This window comes from Hydra vulgaris, chromosome 08, assembly GCF_038396675.1.
Source record: "Hydra vulgaris chromosome 08, alternate assembly HydraT2T_AEP".
Classification (NCBI taxonomy): domain Eukaryota; kingdom Metazoa; phylum Cnidaria; class Hydrozoa; order Anthoathecata; family Hydridae; genus Hydra; species Hydra vulgaris.
Genome location: NC_088927.1, coordinates 37,128,867 through 37,153,479, shown reverse-complemented (window position 1 = coordinate 37,153,479; position 24,613 = coordinate 37,128,867). Strand labels below are relative to the sequence as shown.

General features: G+C 28.0%; 1 protein-coding gene and 1 long non-coding RNA gene across 4 annotated transcripts; both read left to right on the top strand.

Moving 5' to 3' along the window:
* Positions 1 to 5,721: 5,721 nt before the first annotated feature.
* LOC136083803 (uncharacterized) lies at positions 5,722 to 9,209 on the top strand. 3 transcript variants are annotated; one of them, XR_010640106.1, is made up of 6 exons: positions 5,722 to 5,897; positions 6,627 to 6,684; positions 6,770 to 7,598; positions 8,298 to 8,441; positions 8,744 to 8,797; positions 8,883 to 9,209. It is a non-coding gene; the product is annotated as an uncharacterized LOC136083803 (long non-coding RNA). The 3 variants fall into 3 exon arrangements; XR_010640107.1 differs by having other exon boundaries at positions 5,744 to 6,684; positions 6,770 to 6,899; positions 7,500 to 7,598; XR_010640105.1 differs by having other exon boundaries at positions 5,723 to 6,684.
* A 13,547-nt stretch (positions 9,210 to 22,756) lies between these two features.
* LOC136083280 (zinc finger MYM-type protein 1-like) lies at positions 22,757 to 24,613 on the top strand. The gene is made up of 3 exons (XM_065802682.1): positions 22,757 to 23,165; positions 23,255 to 24,147; positions 24,314 to 24,613. The coding sequence occupies exons 1-3, from the start codon at positions 22,757 to 22,759 to the stop codon at positions 24,611 to 24,613; spliced, it is 1,602 nt and encodes a 533-aa protein (XP_065658754.1).

The following is a 24,613-nucleotide window of genomic DNA, read 5'->3' as shown; positions in this document are numbered from 1 at the left end:
CATCAAGTCAGAAGTTCTGAAACAATTAGTGGGAGGAGAATTTATTTTTATCCACAACTCTTTTAATTTTAAACCGCTAACCGAATTTAGTGTAATTAGTAATGATTGCGATCGAAGTTATAAATAAAATCACTAAAAACGTCATTGTACATGTTGTGTACAAACCACCATATGGCAACAACGAATTTTTTGAAAAACACTTTAAAAATTTAATTAAAAACAAAATTTTATGTGGCAAACGTGTCTTTTTTGTGGGGGATTTTAATTATAATGTGCTTGATTACGACACAAATAAAAATGTAAAAAATTTTAAGAACATCATTTTTCGAAATGGGTTCATTCCAACAAAAAATAAAACAACACAAATTACTAGGAATAGCGCAACATCAATTGATCAAATAATAATTAATGAATATACAAAAAACAAAAATAAAAACTGGAATAATAATATCTGATTATCGAATCATTTCCCAATGATTATAATCGCACAAAAAGTTGTCGAACACACCTCTCAAAAAAAAAAAATTACAAATCGAATATGTAAGGACATTTCTATGGAACTTTTTAATAATTCTCTATTTTCTGAAAACTGGGACGAAATTTTACAAATTCAAACCACAGATACTGCTTATAACAGTTTACTTCGGATATTCAAAAAACACTATGATGAAGCTTTCCCGATGATAACAAAAATTATTAAAACTAAAACATTAATAAACCCTTGGATTACACCAGGAATAATAAGATCATCAAAAAAAAACAAAAAAACAATTGTATGAAGTATTTCTAAAAAAAGAACTTATGAAAATGAATTAAGGTATAAAAAATATATAGGTCACTTTGAATCATTGTTAAAACTTTCAAAGAAGTTACTATTCAAATAAAATATTAAAATTCAAAGGCAATACTCAAAAAACGTGGCAAGTCATTAAAGAAGTAATTGGAAAAAAACACTTAAGCTAAATGGTCTTCCAAAAAAGGCTAAACTATCATCATCAAGATTTTACAAAAGAATCTATAGTTGCTAAAATATTTAATGAGGTGTTTGTCAATGCAGGTTTAAATTTAGCATCAAAATTAAAACACAGTGAGTTTTACAAGGAGAAATACTTGACTCCTAACAAATTAATAATGAAAAATGCTGAATTAACTGAAAAATAGTTATCAGATGCTGTGCATTCATTAAAATTAAACAAAGCACAAGGACTTGATAATGTCAGTGGTAATGTTGTAATTAAATATATTTTTTATATTAAAAAAGTTATTTTGCATATATAATAAATCTTTTGTTTAAACAAGGAATCTTTTCAAAAAAAACTTAAAATTGCAAGGGTAATACCAGTTTTTAAATCTGGAGATGGTACGAATATTTCTAACTATATTCCATTCTTCCTTGCTTCTCAGAAATACTAGAACGCATTATTTATAACAAATTATACTCATTTTTAGAAAAAAATAAAATTCTTTATAACAAACAATCTGGCTTCAAAACAGGGCACTCTACTGATCATGAAATTCTTCATCTCATTCAGATTATTTTTCAAGGTTTTGACAAAAGCAAGTTCACTAGGTGTTTTCATAGATCTTAGTAAGGTTTTCGACACTGTTGATCATAGTATTTTAATTAAAAAATTAGAAAACAACGGAATCAAAAATATAAGCTTGGTTCAAAAGCTACTTATTTTATAGAAAACAATTTCATTCGGCAATGAAAAAACTAACAATATGACAATTACTGAGGCGTTCCTCATCCCTCCATATTTAGACCACTTTATTAAATCTTATTTGCTGATGACACAAGTTTATTTTATTCTCATAGTGATATAACAACATTATATAAAGCGGTCAACATTGAACTTCTAAAACTAACCGTATGGTTAAATATGAATAAACTTGCAATTAATTTAACTAAAACAAAGTATACTATTTTTCATCGCCTCCATAAAAAAGATAAAATCCCTCTAGCACTTCCAAAACTTATTATTGGAGAATCATTGTAAAAAGAAAATGTTCAATAAAATTTCAAGGTGTAATTTTAGATGAAAACATAAATTAGAAAGACCATATAAACATGATTGAAAATAAAATTTCTAAAAACATCGATTACTCTATAAAGCAAAATCTTACTTAGATCAATCATGTTGGAAATACATATATTACTCATTTATTCATTCCTATCTTAATTATGCAAACATTGCTTGAAGCACCAATAAAACAAAGACAAAAAAGCTATTTAGCACAAAAAAAACATGCAATTAAATTATTATCAAATGCACACCGTCTCTCACATTCTAGACCATTGTTCAACAATCTAGAAATATTAAATTTGTACCAAATAAACCTCACGGGAAAAACAAACAAGCTACATTTTTGTTTTTTTTGGGTTTTTGCCCCTGTTATATTCGGCTGCAGTTTAACTATATAATAATTGACTATATAACTAAAAAATCAATCAAATTACACAGATTTTACACAGCTTTCTAGTTTATCTTTTGGAAGAACGATCACATTGCTCGATGTAAAATATGTGACAACGCTAAACCAATCAGAATCGAGAAAATTATAACAATCCTGTTGAAATGACGGATGCATCTGATTTTCTACAAGTGACGGACAAGCCGAAGAAAAGAAAATCATTGGGTTCTAAAAAAGATAAGACAAAAAAAGCTTGACTTTCAAACCACACAATAGGCAATAACTGCTAGTGCACATTTTTGCAGTGCTTTGAAAAAACAAATCTAGAAGACAGAGCAGCTCTTATTGAAGCATTTAATGCTAACCCTTCAGAAGACAAACTAAACTCATTCCTATCTTCTCTAATTACGACAAAGAAAGTGTTGAAGAGAAAATCTACTTGTCGTGAAGGGGAAGCCCAGTTCCATGAGTTTAGCTGTTCTTATCATGTACGAGTCCTGCGTGGTGGAACCTATGTAGAACAGAAAGTCTACTTCAAAGCCTATAATTGCCTTGTTTGGCATTACAAACAGAAGAGTACAAACCATCAAAAATGCTTTAACCTCAACAGGTAAGTAGCATAATATAGTTATTACACAAAGTATGCCTATTTAAAAATGTATAATTGTTATAATTATTATAATAATTTATATTATCACAATTACAAATTATTGAAAAGGCATCTTTACATATAGCTATTTCTGTATTACAAAGTTATTCATGACTAGATCTGGTACTGCTAGATTAAAATACTATTGAGCAATCACAATCAGTTCATGTTACTAAATGTAGTCACGCATAATTTTGTAATACAGAAATATCATAAATTGTTATTACTTATATTAGTTGTAGACTGTAGTAATACCAGTTGACTGTATTTTTTTTGTTCCATTGCTAAACATCCAGTGGAACCTCTTTTTCGAGTTGATGTTTGCGTATCGCATCCTTTTTCACACTCTCAACCAACCTATACTATACAGATAGCGCAATGCCGACTTATAACTAATAATTTAACATTACTAACTTAGACTAACTGTAGTCGTAACGGTCGACTGTTTATGGAAAGATATTCACTAATTCATAGCTTATACTAGCACTACCACTAGGAGGAATGATAATGTTATTTTTTTTTTTGAGTAAGTGTGCACTATTCTTAATCAAATGGGAAGGGATGAGGAAGAGATTCTTTTGTTAACAAAAGAAAAAATTCAAATTTTGATTTGTGACAAAAAAAACTTGTATGCACGAGAAATTGGTTTATTTAGTAACAACAGGACAACAGTTAAACAAAAATATGCAACGCTTACCACTCTCGCCCCACCCCCTTCCACAAATCAACTAATCCGCCTCAATTACTCACACTTACTAATTATTTTTTTTACAATAGGGTGTTCTCCTAAAGATATCAGAGGACGACATAAGAATAGGCCAAACAGGCTTCCTGACCATGTGACAGCAGCTATCCGTGCACACATATAAAGCTTTTGTGGAAAACCACGCATTCTTTGACAACTTTTTAACCTCAGCTACAGACATCACTGACGGTACTGAAGGAAGTAGCTTGGACACTGATGATTAAAAATAATCACCTTTTATTTTTTAACTAATCCTGATCACCATTACTAAAACACATCTTATTTCTAGTTAATAAAGTTTAAGTTATCCTTAATTTATTGTATCGGTTATTCTTCTTAATTTATTGTATCGGTTATTCTTCTAGACAAAACGATACATGCACTGCACCAGGTAAAGTTGTAATTTACTATTATACAAACATTTTTTGAAAAAAAAAAAGTATATAAATTCATTAATGAAGCACATTTGTGCGTCAACCAAGTTATGGTTTTCGTTAGAAGACTTTGTTTAAATAAATTTTTAATAAACAATGCATGATAAACTTACATAAATTTTATTAAACAAGGAAAACCGAAAACTACGGTTAACCACTGTTTTTTTTTTAATTAAAACCAAAACCGAGGTTTTTTATAAATCTGGTTTTTTGGAAACCCTAGTGAAATTGTAGAATCATGAATGTAAAACTGCAATATATACTTATATATTTATATTATATATTTATGTCTATATATATATATAATTTATTTATGGTACAGTTTTATGTTTGCTGCATCATGTTACATTATTACGTATTCATAATACATATATCCACAAGGATCAGTTTAGCACCAGCATTGTTTTTGATTTTCATTATAGATCTGCCAGATCAAGATTAAAAAACCCCATTATGTTGACCAAAAAAACACACTTTATGTTGATGATAGTAAAATAATAAACATTATGGAAAATCTTAATGATTCAATATGTCTTCAAAATGATATAATTAGTATAAACTCTTGATCATTTAGTTATGAAAAATGAAAGGTTATAATTGGAAACAAAATCTCAATATCGTATTTATAATGTCTTATATTGGTTGCAATTGTAATTATATATTAGGTATAGCACAGAAGTAAATAAGTAAGGGACAGAAGTTGAACGTGACTATATTATAACTATATCAATCGGATCTAAAATGGTACTCACAAGTTGACTCTGTAACTAGTAAAAAAAACAGAAAGTTCAGTACCATTAAAAAACACTTGAATACTTAGTCGTAAACACAGTAAAAAAGTTTGATCGTAGGACCACATGACAATTTTGCAGTTGACAACATGATCACATGACAATTTTGCAGGTATGGTCTTCATAATTATAAAAAGGCATAAACAAAATTAAAAAGATTTAAATAAAGGCAACTAAACTAGCACTTTTATTTAAAATTCTATATTATAAAGCAAGGCTTTAAAAATTAAAAGATATACTTTAAAGATATTATTAAATTAATATTACTAAAAGAACATATACTACATGGTGATCTTATTCAACATTATAAAAATCATCATGGTCATGATAAAATAAAAATCATCATCAAAATGCATAAAAAGAAATCCCACAACACAAATTCAAACTGACAAAGGTTTGAATTTGTGTTGTTACGGCCCAGTAGGCACGCAACGTTTTATTCACGTTTCAATCACGTGTATTTTAGGTGACTTCGTCCAGGTTACTATTTTACGTGAAAGTTACGTGCCAAAATATCGCGTCTAACGGAACTTTTTTTATTCCTGTGATTAGAAATATGAAATAATATTTTTTATTATATTATTTATTTTTTTATAGTATAGTTTTTGTATTCATTATATTAGTTATAATTATTTTACTGTTATGATGATATAAGTAATTTTTATTGTAGTTTAATCATAACTTAAAAAAAAAAAAAATTGGTCTATATAATATCTTATCACGCAATGCATTTAAAACAGAACTAAATAGTCCAATATATTTTAAGTTGTAATATCTAATATCCAAATTACATCAAATTAAGTTAAATAAATTAGTACCAAGCGTCCCTATTTGTCACACAAATAATTAAACTCAAATACAAGGTATGCTTTTTTCTACTTTTGATATACATGTAATATTTTAGACTGGCGAATTTGTCCATTTTGCTTACTTAATTTAGTACAAAATAAGTTATGTTATAACGAATTTAATATCAAATTAAGTAAGCTACATGGACAAATTATAAATTCTAGCGGAACTTATTCTTGATTCTTGAGCAATAATAATGTCTGTAGAACTTCTGCATACATTATTGCTCAAGAGTCGATTAGATAAAAACCCAAAATTGATTTTCTTCTTTTATTTGGTTTTTATCAGCAAGGTTAAAGAATTTATCCAAGGTAATATCAATAAACAAATGTGTTATGTTACTTTTTATTGATATATGTATATATTATTGTTATATACTTTATCTTTTTGTAATATATGACATCTTGATCTTGTGCTTTACTTGTTAAAAAAGGTTAATACTTATTTATTTCATTTTTTTATATTATTTAAATATTATATGATTAATATATATATTTGAATTGTATTTATGAAATTATTATTGTATATATTATATGACTTTTATTACTATTGTTATTATGTACAATATAAAAAAGTTATTAACGCGGATTTGTTCAATGTTTTCCCCCCAAAAAGATGATTATGATGCTATTGTATTTGAAACTGCATTATACTTATCTTTCAATGATGACAACCTTCCTATATGTAAAGCAAGTTTCTCTCAAATATAGCATTACTTTTTGAAAAATTGTTTCATGATTTAGATCAAAGAAATAGCAATACCAGAAAATCTTGTTGCCAAAACAGTTGGCAACTCACCATGTAAGACTTGTGTTAAAAATATGTGATTTAAGATAATTATTTAATAATCATATTATTATTTAAGTTTTTATTTGTTTCTTTTTAGCTAAATTTGGTGTCGCTAGCTATTATTGGAGAAAATATTAACTTATTCATTAGATAAAGTTTGATGCATGCTCTTGCACAGTTTCCTTCTTCACGTTTCAATCATGTATATTTTAGGTGACCTTGTCCAGGTTACAATTTTACTTGATTGAAGCATGAAAGTTACGTTGCCAAAATATTGTGTATTTTGGAACTTTTTTTATTTTCAATAAAAACCTATGATTAGAAACTTGGAAAGATATTCTTTATTTTATTTACTATTTTTTTATAATTTAGTTTCAGGGATTACTTTTTTTGAGGATATTCTGGGAATGCCGGATATTTTTCTGAAATTTATCTTTTTCCAAATATCCGAAAAGTTTTCCATACATGCAAGTTAAAGTATATATTATTGTCATCAACTAGGCTGAATGCAAAATTGAGGGAAAAATTAGGGGGAAAATATTCTGAATTTTTTCAGGATATTTTCCGCAAACAATTTTCCAAATTTTTTAAATATAATGATTATATGAAATATGTAGTTTATATATTCATTATTGTAATTACTTTCTATTATACTTTTATAATAATATAATTATTTTGCATTGTAGTTATATAATAATAAAAAAAGTATCAGGGTATAAGATATCTTACAACATCGCAATGCATTTTTAACAAAAATAAAATGTCACATATACAATATTTTATCTAAACATATTATATTATTTTATATCTAAGTTTTATCAATTTAGGTTTAATAAATATATTACAAAGCTTAGTTCAAAATCGTGTAATGTTATGGCAGATAATTCTCATATTGCAACATGCAAAAGATCAAACCCTAATACAAGGTATACTTTTTTTTCTACCCTATTATATAATATTTTAGACTGTCAAATTTGTCGATGTAATTAATTTAATAATAAATAAGTTATTATAAGGTCGAGAAGACCACTACAGATGAGGAGGCTACTTGTGGTTATAACCCTCTCTCAACTCTTTAACTCCGAAACACGAACCTTGACAAACAAGGCGACTGCGCAGAGAAACAAGTTGAGCGCGGTACTACTAGGGACGTGGCAGGAATCAAACTCGGAACCTCTCGCTCATGAAGTGAGCGCTCTACCACTACACCACTACCGCATTTTATTTATTTTACCGCATTTCTACCGCATTTTATTTATTTATTTTACCGCATCACATACCACAGTTCATATCTTGTTGGAGAATGCAACTTGATTCTGAGTTGAATTTTCAGCACTCGGTATTTATTGGTGACCTAATTTGACAATACTTTATTATACATACTTTTAGTTTTATACTTAATATATTATATATAGTTAGGGGTAGATGAAGCTCCTTAGCTGTGGTGAATGTTTCCACAGCAAAAGGAGTCTTACGGTGAAAATCTCACCATGGGTAGGAAAATCATGATATAAATTTCCCACTATAATGTTGTGTGGTTATGTTTTAACTATTACATTTTTAAAAATTGTTATAATTTTTCTGTGTGCATTCTAAAATTACATTTAATGTTCAAAACTTTGTAGATTACTCATTTAAAGCAACTTCTTGGGCGTCACCTTTGCATCTAGTGAGTTGATGTATGAACAAGTTAATGCAGAAACAAGTGCAAATATAAGAAGATGGAAAACAAAGAAAACAAATTATTTAATCAGATGTTATCACATAAGGTGAGTAGAGGTCTTTTTCTAATCACGCGCATCAGTTATTAACTTTATATATAGATATATATTTATCTATAGACAGATATTAGATATAGATATATATAGATAAACAATATTATTTTAGACTTGTATTTTTTATTTTGTACTACTTTTTTTTATTTATCTGTCGACTTTTTTGTTATGCCTTTTTTTATTAAATCTTTATTTATTTTTTAGCAATAAGAGTATAAAATTAGAAGGTAAATGACTTTTTTTATTTTTCTACATTGTATGTAGTATTGTTTTCTTAAAATTATTTAATGATTTAGATAAAAGAAAACAACTAGAAAATCTTGTTGCCAAAATGGTTGGCAACTTACCAAGTAAGATTTGTTTTAAAAGTTTGTGATTTAAGATAATTATTAAATAATCATATTATTATTTAAGATTTTATTCGTTTCTTTTCAGCTAAATCTGATTCATTAGATAAAGTTTGATGCGTACTCTTATAGGAGAAAATATCGACTGATTCGTTAGATTATGTTTGAAGCGTGCTTTTATGGGAGAATATATCGACTGATTCGTTATATTAAGTTTGAAGTGCGCTCTTTGTGGATGGAAGCGTGCTCTTCGTAAGTTGCAGATCTATGACTTTGTATTTATTACTTATTGGATATAAGGAGGATATTTTAACAAAAGTGCAGCTTTTATTACAAATTCGAAATGTTTATGTCAAGAACTAATATAATGACTAATAAAACCATGTAATTTAATACGTATTAAATATTTCCTCGACGATGAGTTATTTTTCTTTACACGAATCCAAACATTTCGTTTTTATAAAGCATAGTTATTACGTAAATATTACGTGCCAAAATTAACGTAAAAAGCACATCTTTTAGACAGATCATGGGGACGAAAAAGTTACCTAAATATCACGTGCCAAAAGTAACGTGAAAAACAAGTCCATAAGTCACGTGAATTGGTCATTTCATGGGGACCAAAAAGTCACCTAAATGTCACGTGCCAAAATAACGTGAAATTCACGTTTTTGTCACGTCGCTGTGTCTACTGGGGGTTGTAAAGGTTTGAATTTGTGTTATTTTATCATTGAATCTTCATCCTTTATTTTGAAAATATTTTCTTCAATAACCAATTGTTTCGCCAAATTACAGGCACAGTCATGGGAACAATTTTTGCATATGAGCAAATCACCTTAGTTTTCAGATTTGCCTACTATGGTGTTGGTAAAAGATAAGTAGTTAAGGAAAGTTTTCTCAGGATGAAAAAACTGGAGAGGTCAAGCGTACGACAATAGAGCCTACATGTCTGATGTGTACAAAAGAGTATAAACAATTGAAGATAAAAAAAACTTCAGAAAAGAAAACTTAAGAAGAATCCTCAAGCTCATGTTATGTAACTGTTACCTTGCTTATGTTCATTCTGCTCAATCTTCCGTTGAAGTGAAGAACTAATTTGGTTTGGTTCATTTATTTTACAATTTTTTCAGTGGAAGCCCTATTCAGTGAAAAGTCTCGGCTGAGAAAACTGGTATGTCTCTTCATCAAACCTCGTAAACCCAGTGGAGTGCACACATTAAGGTTTTATAGCCGTTTGGAAGCTTCGTGACCTCGATCTAACAGATGAACTATTGAATGAAGTAAAATCTCTAGAAAAATGAATTCATTCATTTGAGTTCATCATTATGACAACCTTTTGTTTCAAATCTCTTAAAGCAATAAACATGTTAGTGACTCACTTCAATCAAAAGATATTTCTTTAGATGATGCGATGAAGCTTATGAAGACTTTTATCAAGAATCTCGGTGTTCTAGGCCCAAATTCATTGAAGCACATTTGTGCGTCAACCAAGTTATGGTTTTCAATCAGACTTTGGTGTAAAAGAGGACAAAAAAGAGAACTTTCACCAAAAAGCTAAGAACGATGTTCATTTCTATAAAAATAAAGAGAAGCAATTTGAGGTGAACGTATTCAATACCGCTCTCGATACTCTAATTCAACAAATAAGAGACAGGTTTTAAGCTATACAAAATTTTCACTTTAATGAAACTATTGAATAAGATCTATTAGAAAGGTCTAAATTCTCTATTGGAATCAATATGCTATTTGCTACACATTTTTATTACGATTCCAGTTTTCATCACTGGTCGTTCAATAACTTTTCTCTAGTCAAGACAGAGCTAAGATCTACAGTGACTCAAGACTGACCAATCTGCTTGTAAGTACAATCTTACAAAGTTTCTGCAACAAAGTTATTGTAAATTTCGCTATGAATAAAATTCGGATAGTCTATTTCAAATGAAGGAGACAGTAGAATAGCTATTGCACTTTAAGCTTACTGTTACTAGCAATATAGCAAAGTCAGTTACTCGTCTGTTTGTCTATTTTTTAATTTATTAATTTTTTTTCAGTTTTTTTTTTAAAAGATAGAAACCTCCAAGTAAAAAGTTTAATTCTTTTAGCGTTTGGATTGGTAATCAAACTTTTATGATAAGGCGCTAGCGAAATTTTGACCCCGGGCGTCATAAAGAGTTGCGGTGGGCCTGCTTTTAAAATAACTGCATCTATGATTTAATCATATGTTTTTTATTTTTAAGTTTTTATTATCATAACTATACTTTATAATTTGTGATTACATCAAAGGCATGATAACATTACAAGTGCCATAAGTTTTAACAGTCCACACAAACACCTAAAATTAGGTTACATTATGTAGAACTTTAAACCAACTAACTCAAAACCTTTTTTAAAAATACATAATGACAAATAAACTCTGATATAATATACTGACTAGTTTTCATGGTGCCCCACTCTCCCCTATTATTTAATTATATGCAAATTGTAATAGGGAAGAGTTGGGTACCATGAAACTGTGTGGAGGAATCTTAAGAGTTGTGACATTTCATATGGTGAAACAGTTACTACTAAATTAAATTATTTGATATCATTAGGCCTGCGAGGGGTCTAATTTTATGTTTTTTTGATGACAAAGTAATTTATTAGTTTTTAAAGTTTCTAAGTTTTAAATATTTTATTCAATGTGTGTATCAATCAGTAAGTAATATTTTTTTGTAAAATACAATCCATAAGCTCTTTACTTCATTAAACAAAACTATTAAAAAAAACAACTTGATAGTAAAAATTACGCAAATGTTTCCTATCAGCAAGTATGGGGTAAATTGAAACAGCATTTGTGGGGGTTCTAAAACTGTTTAACAATACTCCATTGTGTCATTAGCAATTATAAAATCATTTCTTTTAATATTTATAGTCAATTTTTAAAAGATTTATTTAAATAAAATACTAGATAATCCAATTTCGATACAAATCCATTATTTATTGACGCTTAAGATTGACATTGAAAACGATATATTATTATTATTTGGGTTATAGTTATTAGTTTGTTTGTCTTTCAAGTAAAAATCTGCCTTTTCGCTAAGTTTTATGTTTTACTTTTTTGTAATATACTTTTCAATGATGCTCATAGTTTGCATCAAAATACCGATGGGGTAACTTGGTACAAATTTTTTTATTTCACTTTAAATAATCTCACAAGTTTAACCTGTTATATTTTGGTAATTAATAAATTTAGTTTTGTAGGTGTATATTTATTCTACATTCTAATTTATTCTTTATAATATTATTATAAAAAAATTGTTCATAAATCTATATTAATAAAACCTTTATGCTCCACTCTTTCGTCAACTATGAATAGAAATAGATTTATTATAATTTTTATATATAAGATTAAATTGATCACTTAAATATATTATATCAGATTATATAACTAATAATTATGTTGAGATTTCGGTAAAAGTTTAAAATATTGTTTTTAAACTTTTACCGAAATCTCCTTCAACCCCCTAAACCCTTTTTACCGAAATCCGCCTTTTTTACCCTTTTTTTTTTAGTCTAAGCAGACCTCTGATCTTAAGCTCTCAATAACATCGGGGATTTTCCCTGATGTACCTAAATTAGCAAAAGTAATTCCTATTTTTAAATGTAATGAACATTCAGACATAACCAATTATAGATCTATATCAATACTTTCTGTATTTTCAAAACTTTTTGAACGTGTAATTTATAATAGAATCTATAATAGAATATCGGTTTAGGGCTAGCAAACTCTCACTTAACTCAGAGAAAACAAACTATATATTATTCCATAAAAAAAGACAAGAAGAAAGCCTTCCTCTTAAGTTGTCTGACCTTATCTTAAATGATAACTTAATTAAAAAACAAGCCAGTATTAGATTCTTAGGAGTTTTTGTTGATGAGAATTTACCCTGGCTTCCTCAAATAAAATATATTCAATCTAAAATCACTAATATAATTAGGATGATGTATCGAGTTTGCCCATATATCAATAAACAAAGTCTGAAACTAATATATTTTGGACTAATTCATTGCTTCATTAGCTTCATCACCATCAAAACTTAAAAAAATTTATAGTCAACAAAAACATGCTAGCAGAATCATTTACACTAAAAATAAACGTGAACACGCCAAACCTATAATAAAAGGTATGAAAATGATTGATGTTTTTGAAATAAATATCTATCAGCATTTAATTTTTATGTATCGATTCAATAATAATCTCTCTCCTGCAAACTTTAATGACAAGTTTGAAATAAACATAAATGAAAACTATTATCTAAGAGCAAATATAAGTAACTCATATAAACTACCTCAAAACTTTAATAAATATGCTGAATATAGCATTGCATATCGAGGACCAAATAAATGGAATAGTTATCAATAAGGATTCAAATGTATGGCAAAGTCATTAAGTTCATTTAAGTTTCTAATAAAAAAGAAATTTTTAAATTTGAGAATCATTTGTGCTTTAAGGGATCATCAAGTAGTTTTAATTATTTTAGTATTTATTTTATTTGATCTTTTTTTGATTTACTGATTAGCGCAGCAGTTTTATGCCCCTATTAGGGTTTTTTAATTTAATATCTATATTCTATTGGAAATGTATAAGGGGGCTTTATGAAAAGATTGCGATGACGTATTGTCATTTTCATCTTCTTTGAGCCCCTGTCTGTTTAACTTTTTATTTTATAAAGATCATTGTAAAAAAGAAAAGTTTTAATTTTTTATTGTATATACAAAAACGCTGCTTGTTGTCAAGATTTTACTGTCTTCTTTGTTCTACGGACATATTTTTTCTTTTTTGTATTTATATGTTGATTATTTATTGTTAAACAGCACAATAAATGTAAATAAAGAAAAATACAAATATATACTAAACAAAAAAAATATATATATAATATATGTATTAAATATATATATATTATATATATACTATAATATAATATATTATATAATATATAATATATGTATTAAATATATATATATTATATATATACATAACATGATCGCTATTAAAAAAAAAAAAAAACGCGCGTACTCGTAGAAGATCATACTGTCTTGTCGTCGAGTACCGCTAAGAAACATTCGTGTTAAAATTCATAAGATATTTACAAGATAAGAAATAAGTAACAAAGTAAGAAACTTAAAATATTCCGTTATAAATACAAGATGCGTTATATCTTTTATATATGTAGATTACTTCGATTGTAAAAATGAATTCTTCAAGCTTCCGTTTAAAAGAAAAGTAGTTACTTTGATGAATAAAATCCTCAGTAAAATTTTTTTTTAATATTTTATTCCATAAAAATGATCCGCAATAATCAATACAAAATATAAAAAGATTTGTTTGAAAAATGGGCTACTTTAATAAAATTATCGTAAAATGTATTTATTTTTATCTTTTGATGAATATAAATTATGGAAAGAAATCGGGGGTGAATGGTTTTAAATTTAAACATAAAACAAATAATATTAAAAATATTAGGCTCATATATATTAAAAACTTTCATTTCAAATAATAGAAGCTTGGCATGAGTATAACGGTCTTTAAAATATATAAGACGTGCTACATGCTTCTGCTGACAATAAAGAGGTTTAAGTTTATTTATATTTAAGTAATGTTTGCATAGTTTATGTGACAATGAATAAATGAGTGATATATAATTGTACTCAAGTAAGTTTATCTAAAACATTTCTTGCTACAAATTTATTCCTCTACAATATACCAGAGTCTATTTTTTTTACCTCTACAATATACCGTTGTTGTATTTTTTCAGAACCTAACTAAAATGTCTAAAAGATCGAATAATCAAGGGGCACTCCGCAAACGAGTGTACACTTTTCTGGATTTGCATCCAGAAGAAAACAAAATGTTTGTTGTATATCATTTTTGCATGGAATATGTCCCAAAATCAACCATCTACGATATACTGCAACGAAAGGAGATCAATATTGGACCAGAAAGAAAAGTTGGAAGTTGTCGGAATGAAAAAAAAAATGCCTAAGAAACAGATAAAACGTCTAGAAAAATTGATTGACGGTGAAATACCAATTGAAGGTGTTTCACAGCGTAGCTTAGCTAAAAGAATCAATGTTTCCCAGCAGTATATATCCAAAATTATCAACGAAAAGACGAGCATTTGATATCGTAAAAAAACTAAAGTACCAAAAATAATATTGGCTGAGAAAGCTGTTGTGCATCCTAAGTCCCAAAAATTAGTTGTACTTTTCTGGAAACATATGTGATAATTGACGGTGAATCGTATTTTCCTTTGTACAACACAGAGCTTTCTGGTCATATTAATCATCTGAGGCACAATTATGGACAAGCACAATTACGTGAACAAAATGCTTCGAGTTGTAGCAATCAATTTTACAATGGTGAATGAGCTGTAAAGCTATCTGTCTATTTTCGTTCAAGAGGTTTGATCAAGTTTTGACAAATTTAAAAAATGAAGTAATGCAAAAAAAGCTACGACAAACACCAACACGATGAATTGCTGAGGTTTAAGTCATCGTGTATCTACTTTTAGCTAAGTTTGAAAGGCAAGGAAAGCTTATACTATTCATCTCTTTCGTTTTAGAGGAATCTAATATGTTCAGATATGGATTTTCTTGTAATCACATCGCACAGCCTAGAAATTTTATATATCGACCCAAACGATGTTTTTAATTTTCAAACGAATTTCTGCGTTTTAAGATCTTTATTCCACTTTAAATAAAATTGGCACCGGTGAAACCAAAAAACCGATTCATTTGGATTTACTTTTGGTAATTCTATCAAAGAAACTTGAATCTATATTCTCTAATATTGATGTTGTTTTTATTATAATGGAAAATGACCATTTTCAACTTTAAAGACAATGAAGAATTGCTACTGGTCAAATAGTGGATAAAAACACTTGTACGTTCTTCAATTTAAAAATGTTCTTCTAAAAAAATCAACATGAAAAGTGTGATCATTTTTCTGATTTCAAAGCAGCCTCGTCATTTAATGACTAAAATATTTATCTACTTAATAATATAATAATGGAACCTAGATGAAAACTGTAGGTTCTTCAAAAATATGTATGTTTCGTTTTACCCAGCTGAATTGTTTTAAAATTACATAAAATACAATGAAATGTCCTTTGCTTATGCTTTGGATTAACTTATTACAGCTATCTATCACATTTATTAATTATTTATTAACTTATTACAATTATCCCATTTATTTGTTGGTAAACAAATAAATCAATTGCAGTAATATTTGTAAAGTAAGCAGATAAAAATATTGTATTGAATTAATGATTTTTATTTTTGTTTTTTTTGGAAAGATGATATGAGGGCGAGGAGGAGACTGGAGAGGCCACAACTGTTATTTTGCTGGGGGGCCAGAAAGACCCAAAAACGGTCTTGTAGTGCTATGTGTTCTGTTAATCAAAGTATATTATTCGAAAACCTGCTCATCAAAATTAAGCTATTATCAAATTTTACAGACGTTTAAAAATAATTTAGTATAGGTTTGGCAATGTTGTGGCTTCTAGCAAATGGTGTTTTTAAATTTATTTCTAGAACATAAAAGATATTTCCATAAGATAAATGATCCAAGTTTTACACCAGAGTGTAAAATTTTATTAAAAGATATTGAAAACGGTATTAAAACAATAAATTTATACATTAAAGAATATTGAAAACGGTATTAAAACAATATTGTAACGCCTAATATTCGATATTATTTCATATATGATTATCACTTGTATATAAAATGTCTTTGTTTTTATTTATTTTCTACGTAAATCCAGTGTTGTAACTAAGTTATTAAATTTGTAAACGAAAAATTTTTCAGAACATGAGGTGCGTGGTTTGAACTCGCTTTTGAAACTTTGAATTACAAGGAGTTACCAAGACGACCCTGGAAACGAATAATTTCATAAATAATAAAAAAACCTAAATCTTTTTTTAATTGATTCTATGACTCGCTATAAATAGAATCTTTTTGAATAAATCTAATTTATACCATTTCCCATAATCCAATTCTGAAGCTGTAGGAGTAGATAAATTACTATTGATTCCTTTTTTAATAAAAACAACTAGGCGTAAAACAAAAGCTGTGACTATAAGAAACCGATCGCGTATTTTAAAACTAATGATATTTATAAAATCTAAACTTTTAGCATTATATGAATTCAATAGGTTTGTTACTTCAGAAGATTTCCTTGATTACTTAAATCAAGTGAAGGCTATAAAACAAGTTTGTTATTAACTTATTAAACTTGAACCTCTAAATTAAGATCGTGAATTTGAAACGTAATAAATTTACAACCACGAGATATAATATCCGCGGAATTTCTTTCACTATAATTCTAAAACTTTATATCATACAAGGACAAATTTTTTTCTATGAGCTTTTGGATAAATGCTACTATTTCTTATTTACATTGTTTGCTCAAGACAAATAATAGAATTAGTAAATAACTTAATACAAAAAATGTTTAAAATATTAGATAACTCTTTGTAAACTCACAAAAAAGCTAATAATAACATCGCTCTTAATTCTAGCCTTAATTCAGAAACTCTTGGTTTAAGACAATAATTCGAAATTCCCATAGCGCTCCATCTTAAGTATATACAACACCCGTACTTGCAATTAATCTGAGCTTCGTTTAGTAAGTTTATTGTCTACTAAATAAATAATATCCTCAAATGAAAAGATAAATTTGTCTTCATTTTTATTCCATTTTTTACCAAGAACCTTAGCGATGTCACTTGATGTTGTATTGTCTTTTTTAATTAAACTGCATTGTTCTTTTCAACTGGATTCAAATTTTCTTCAATGAAAACTACTTTGCTTGTAAATATAATTTTGCTTTATTAAAAAATAGAAGTCCTTCAGATACGGAATCAAAACTTGTATTTAATAACATAATTAAATACAAGTTTTGATAATTAATTAGATAATTGGAGCTATCTATGAAGATTGAATTGATTTCTTGCTAAATTCATGATAATTAGTGTCGCAGGTAATAATAAACAAGATGTTACGTCGATTAAAACTCTGCACAATCTATAAATGATCTATAAAACTCTGCACAATCGATAAATTATAAATTGATAAATATTCAGCGTTTTTCAAATTCTAAACATCCCTGTGGGTACGGTACGTTTTTAAAACGTTTTTTAAACGTTTTTATCAGGTTTAAACATAATAAAAACGTCCAAAGAACGTTTAAAAAACGTACCGTGCTCACTGGGATCTAATTCAAATAAGTCTTTATACCAAACAACAAAGTCGCAATGCTTTTCAGATAATGAAATTTTTAAATATGTTTCTTTTATGTCGACAAGTAAGGCAATTTGATTCGCACGAAAACCTAAAACTATACTATATAACAAAGTTGTAAAAGAAAGTCCAGAAAATAAACATTCATTTAATGAATGTACAGGAACTAACATCAAAAACTATGCACACTTTTGAAGTTAGTTTATCGTTGCAAATAACTGAACGGTTAGTCTAATAACTGAACGGTTAGTCTAATAGTATATTTATAAAAGTAAATAGTATAATAATAAACTTTTTTAAATATTATTTTAGATAATTGATCCCTAATAATATTATTGTATAACAAAAATAATTCCCATTGTCTGAAATTTTTTCTCCAATGCCAAATATCTAGATTTTCATAAATTATCTCCTATTACTTTTTGCCATTACATTTTTCAAAGAACTTCATGATTATATCACTCTCACTAATTTGACATCCCATAATAAGTTTAAATTATTTTTAATCTTTTAAAATTTTAAACTTTTTACTTTCTACGGGACCGTTAATATCTTCTATAATTTAATTTTTCATTAAATTTTAATGACGATAACTTTTTTTAAATTTTTTGAATTTTTTTCTATGGAGAATTCACCATTAACTAATTAAGTAACAAACAAAGTGGTTGGCTCCAACTTTACGATTATTTAGTTGCTGCCACTTTAAACGCTTTTTTAGCAATTCTGGAAAGATCTTAGAGAGGATTACTCCAATATCCTCTGACATGTTATTCCTGATTTCATTTATTGTGAGTCGGTCTAAAAAAAGCTTAAAGTTGTATTCGTACTAACGCACCAGCTAGTATAGCTTTTTTTACGCATGCTGGCGAAATTATAATAGGGTAGGCTAAGGTAATCTGAGACTATCATTACCTATTTCTGGCTTTGAGTTAAAAAAAAACAGTTTAGGTATTGGCTTTCTGATAAAAGATGACTTAAAATCATGATTGGACATCCTACTAAACAAATTTAACAAAAAACTATCACTTAAAATACTATCAATATGTCTGGGGAGCCTTTATTTGGAGATGCCTATATAGACTCACATTACCCCACGTAGTTGGGTAATGTGGGTCTACATAAAATGTTGGTAGTTCTGGTTTAAAATACTGCTGCTTATGAAAAATCTTACATACATTCTATATTCACGCACCTTTTTTATAGTATTTATACAAGGTTTTAATTTAAAAAGTAGTCTTAAGGTATTTTTATTGAAAAAGAAAGTGCATACATACAAAGCACAACAATAAAAACTAAAACCTCGGAGAAATAAAAATAAAAAAATGATGATCTAACACAGAAATAATAATGTTTTAATAATGTATTTTATAAAAAAGAACTATTTTTTTTAACACTGCACTTTTATGGTGAAATTCGAGCTACTTAGATCTTTTTGGGTATTTCTTTGATACTTCAGTAGTGGTAATAGTTTTTTTTTTGTATTTTTTTTTTAACTTGGTTTTTTTCCTCTTTAACTTTTCCTCTCTAACTTTTTGTTCCTCAAGTAACCGTCGTTTGACTTTCTCATTTGTAAGGAGTTCTCCACATTTTGCTTGTACTCTCTTCCTTTTTTGTTTTTGTTGTTCCGTTATTGCTGCTGTTTCTGCAGATACATTAGAGCATATGATTGAACTTAAAGCTTCTCGCATAGCTGATCTTGGTGTTTGTAATCTTGGAAATTTAGGGCTATAACGTTCAGGTGATTGATTGAGAAAATCAATACCTGTTATTCTTCTTTCCATCTTGTCTTTACATAATGGTGAGATACCTGTACCACGAAATCCTGTTATAGCATTTGCTGGAGAGAGTCTTGCAAACCGCTTTAAAAATTTTCTCCACTCATTCTTTAATGGTCCGAAGACAGCCACATCTAACTGTTGTAATCAACAAAACGCTTCCTAAAAGAAATTATCCAATCTTTCTCAGGAATTCCATTTATAAAAAGAGTTTTCATCCTCATCGTTGTGTAAAATGTCAAGAGAGTCTAATGGAAAAATATTTGACTGCGCTGCAGCTAAAGTTTCATCATTATCACTCAGCACACTTTTTCGACCTTCGCGTTTGTTTGCATATAGTTTCATCATTATCACTCAGCACACTTTTTCGACCTTCGCGTTTGTTTGCATATAGTTTCATCATTATCACTCAGCACACTTTTTCGACCTTCGCGTTTGTTTGCATATAGTTTCATCATTATCACTCAGCACACTATTTCAACCTTCGCGTTTGTTTGCATATAGTTTCATCATTATCACTCAGCACACTATTTCGACCTTCGCGTTTGTTTGCATATAGTTTCATCATTATCACTCAGCACACTTTTTCGGCCTTCGCGTTTGTTTGCATTAAATTCTTGTTCTTTTATTCTTCGTCTCAATTTTTCTATAGGAACAGAACATTCTTTAGCAGCATGATAAATAGTCTTTTTTTCCTCACATTATAGCATAATTGCTTTTTCCAAACTATCATCATTGTACTTGAGTTTTATTTTTTTATTGTAACATCTTGGCATTTTTTAGATACTTTCTAAAGTAATATTTATGAAAAATCTGTTAAATTATTAGTGAAATAAATTAGCATAAATCATAACATATCTCAAAAAAAATATTTTAACACCAAATAGGTCTTATATAATATTTTATTTGACCCAGATGAACGTATTGTTTCATACAAATAAATACACATGTTTCTTAATATAAGCTTCAAAGATATAACCTTCAAACATAAGAGTTTAATAGTTCTAAAGAATTATTAACACAAAAATAGTTAGGTCTGATGAAACTAATAGGTTTATAATGTTACTAACAACAACATCGATAATATAATTACATATCATAATATTTTACATACATAGACTCACTTTCCCCCACCTGATTATATTTCAAATTTGAATATATTTAATTATTGAAATAATAAGAGAAAATATAATATTTTCTCTGAAGTTTAAAAACGGAGAAAAAAATGACTTTGTTGATGTATCTAGCATTTTAGCTAAAAAAAAGTGCCGTTTCTAACAGCAAAGCTAGGTTATATTTTAAAATTAACTAGCTTAATATGTTGTAACTAAGTGGTAAAAATTACAACTTTATACCTAAAACCATCAGGGCCGGATTTAGGGGAGGGCTGAGTGGCCTGCAGCCCAGGGGCCCCCACAAATTCGGGGCCCCCACAATTTTATGATATTTAAATTAGAATACAGAAAAAACATTTTATTTATATTTACACATATTTAATTAAATAATATTGAACTTTTTTGGACATTTAAAAAATTTTATTTTAATAACTAATAATAGATGTATTTACGTTTATTGACAATGAATGGTCTCTTAAAATCAAGATAAGATAGTTTATGTCGTCCGCGATTGGTGTGCACCGTCGATTGTAATAATAATAGTAAATGTGATTCTAAATATACACATTTGGATTTTCGGAAATATAAAATACACATTACAGACTATCTGTCTGTAGATAAATTATCGTTATTTGTTCCTTGCACTTATTGCATGTCAGACGTCAGTTAACAACAGTTGCATACACAATAGACAATAGTTACAGACTTTATTTGTTTCTTAAATTATAAGTTAACCAGTGAATAGTGTTAAAATTTAAAAATGGAAGAAGATCGTCATAAATTAAAGCGAGTTTATATGAGTGGTGCAGATAAACGAAAATTGGCAAAAGAAAAAGATAAAAAAATACGGAAATAATTTCAAAAACTAGGCGAATGACAGAGTTTTTCATAACACAGCCCAACACAACTTCTTCTTCTTCTGAGGTTCAAAGTTTTACAATTACTATACAAAGAATAAATATTACTTTTAATAATATATATTTTTTAACTTTTTTTTTTTTAATAGCATATAATAATAAAATATATGCAGGTTAGGTAGTTTAAATAATAAATATTATCTCTTCAAATTTACCTTTCCTAATTAAAATTATTTAAAATCGAAAAAAATTATACGTATATTGGCCACTTAGGTATATATTAATTAAAAAATAATAATAATAAAAATTGAAAATCAAACGCAATAATATTATAAATACAAATTTAAAAAAGTCAGTTTAGTTAGTCTTAGTTTAGTCTTAGTTTAGTCTTAGTTTAGTCTTAGTTTAGTCTTAGTTTAGTCTTAGTTTAGTCTTAGTTTAGTCTTAGTTTAGTCTTAGTTTAGTCTTGGTTTAGTCTTAGTTTAGTCTTACTTTAGTCTTAGTTTAGTCTTAGTTTAGTCTTAGTTTAGTCTTAGTTCAGTTTAATTTCCATTAGGTACATATTTTAAATATTTTTTTTATTTCAGTCATATCAAATTGCTCTACCGCCTCAACTAGTAACTATCGCCGAAAACCCTTCACCTCAAAATATTGTTGAAGAAACAAATGAAAGCTTAAATTTAGATATAGGATTATGGCCTGAAAATATGACAGGATTAATAGATTATTGGGCAAAAGTAGGAAGTTCAAATTTACAAAATTGTAATGAAGAATTATTTATACAAAAATCAAAAAAACAGTTTGATGTGAAGTTTACTCGTAAATGTAATAAATAATTGTTTGAGCGAAAAACTGCTAACGGAGAAATATTTAAGCGTTCATGGTTATGTTTTTCACCATTCAATGGTAGCATTTTTTGTTTTGTTTGTAAATTAATGTCCAAAACACGCAGTCAATTTACTCATGATGGTTTCTGTGACTGGAAGCATGCAGATAATCGATTAACAAGTCATAAAACTTCCAAAGGTCATTTAAATTCTGTGATAAATTTAGCTGTTCGTTCAAAAGAATTAGGCCGTATTAACAATAAACTTATAAAACAAAGTGAAGATGTAAAGAGTTACAGGCGTAATATAATCAAGAGACTCGTAAGTCTTATAACATTTATATGTGAACGAGGTTTAGCATTACGTGGTAAAAATGAAATTGTCGGTTCGTCTAAAAATGGTAACTATATTGGAATTCTTGAGCTATTAGCTGAGTATGATAATTTTCTTAAACAGCATATTGAAAATCATGCAAATCGTGGAAGTGGGCACACTAACTTTTTATCTTCTACTATCTGTGAAGAATTAATAGAAATAATGGAAAATATTGTTTTGAATGAAATAATTTCTCGTAAAAATTATCTAAATATTTTTCAATTTTATTAGATTCAACATCTGATGAAGGTCATATAGATCAATTAACATTAGTTTTTAGATATATTGAAAAAGATACACCAGTGGAAAGATTTTTGGTATTTATGCCAAACCAAGGCCATAAAGCTCAAGATATGTATGATGGTTTAATAAACTTTTTAAATAAATATGACTTAAACATAAAAAATTGTAGAGGCCAATCGTATGATAATGCTTCTGTAATGAGTGGGAAATATAATGGTCTCCAATCAAAAATTCTGAAAAATAATAAACTAGCTTCCTGGATTCCATGTGCTACACATTCCCTAAATTTGGTAAGAAAAACAGCAGTCGAGTGCTGTACTGCTGCTGTTGAATTTTTTTACTTTTTAGAGCAGTTATATGTATTTTTTACGGCATCAACAAAACGTTATGAACTAATGGTTAAAGCTCTAAGTTTAGAAAATACCAAAACCCGTATCCATGTACCACAACGAGTTAATACTACACGCTGGTCATGTAGATCTGATGCAACAAAAGCTCTTATACTAGGCTATAAACAATTTAAAAGCACTCTAATTCAAATAGCTGATGACTTTGAAAAAACAACAAAAGCGCGTTACGATACAAATTGTTTATACAACAAATTGTACACACTTGAAACTGGAATTTACATGGTTTTTCGGAATAATTTCCTTGAAAGAGTAGATAAAACTAATAAATTACTGCAAGATGCGACATTAGACCTTAATACTGCAATATCTGCTATTAAGTCTTTAAAGAATTTTGTTCAAGCTAAACGTGATAACTTTGATCAATATGAAAAACAAAGAGCAGAAATTTCGGAAACAACAGATTATTTGAAACACCGTAAACAGCAAAGAAGTATCCGTTTAAATCCAATAGATTTTTATGAAACACCCGAGGTATTTTTAACTTCTTCTCAAAAATTCAAAATTCAAATTTTTTTTACCTGTAATTGATACGTTTATTTCTAACTTGGACCAACGATTTGGCTTTCTTCGAAAAATAGAACAACTAAGTAACCAAGAAATTGAAAATGAAGCAATTAAACTTGTTAAAATTTACCAGGATGATATTGATGAACACTTAGGAAACGAACTTATTCAATTTAAAGAGTTTTATAAACATTTTAAAGATGTAAGCAGTGAATTTCACAATATTAGTCAAGAACATTTAATGTATAAAATATTATTTAATAAAAAAGTAAAAGATTGTTTTCCTAATGTTGAAATAGTTCATCGTATTTATCTTGTTATTATGATTACAAACAGCAGTAGTGAAAGATCATTCTCTAATATAAAGCACATAAAAAATAGATTGCGTACTTCTATGGACGGAGACTCAACAACTAGCAATAATGAGCTCTGA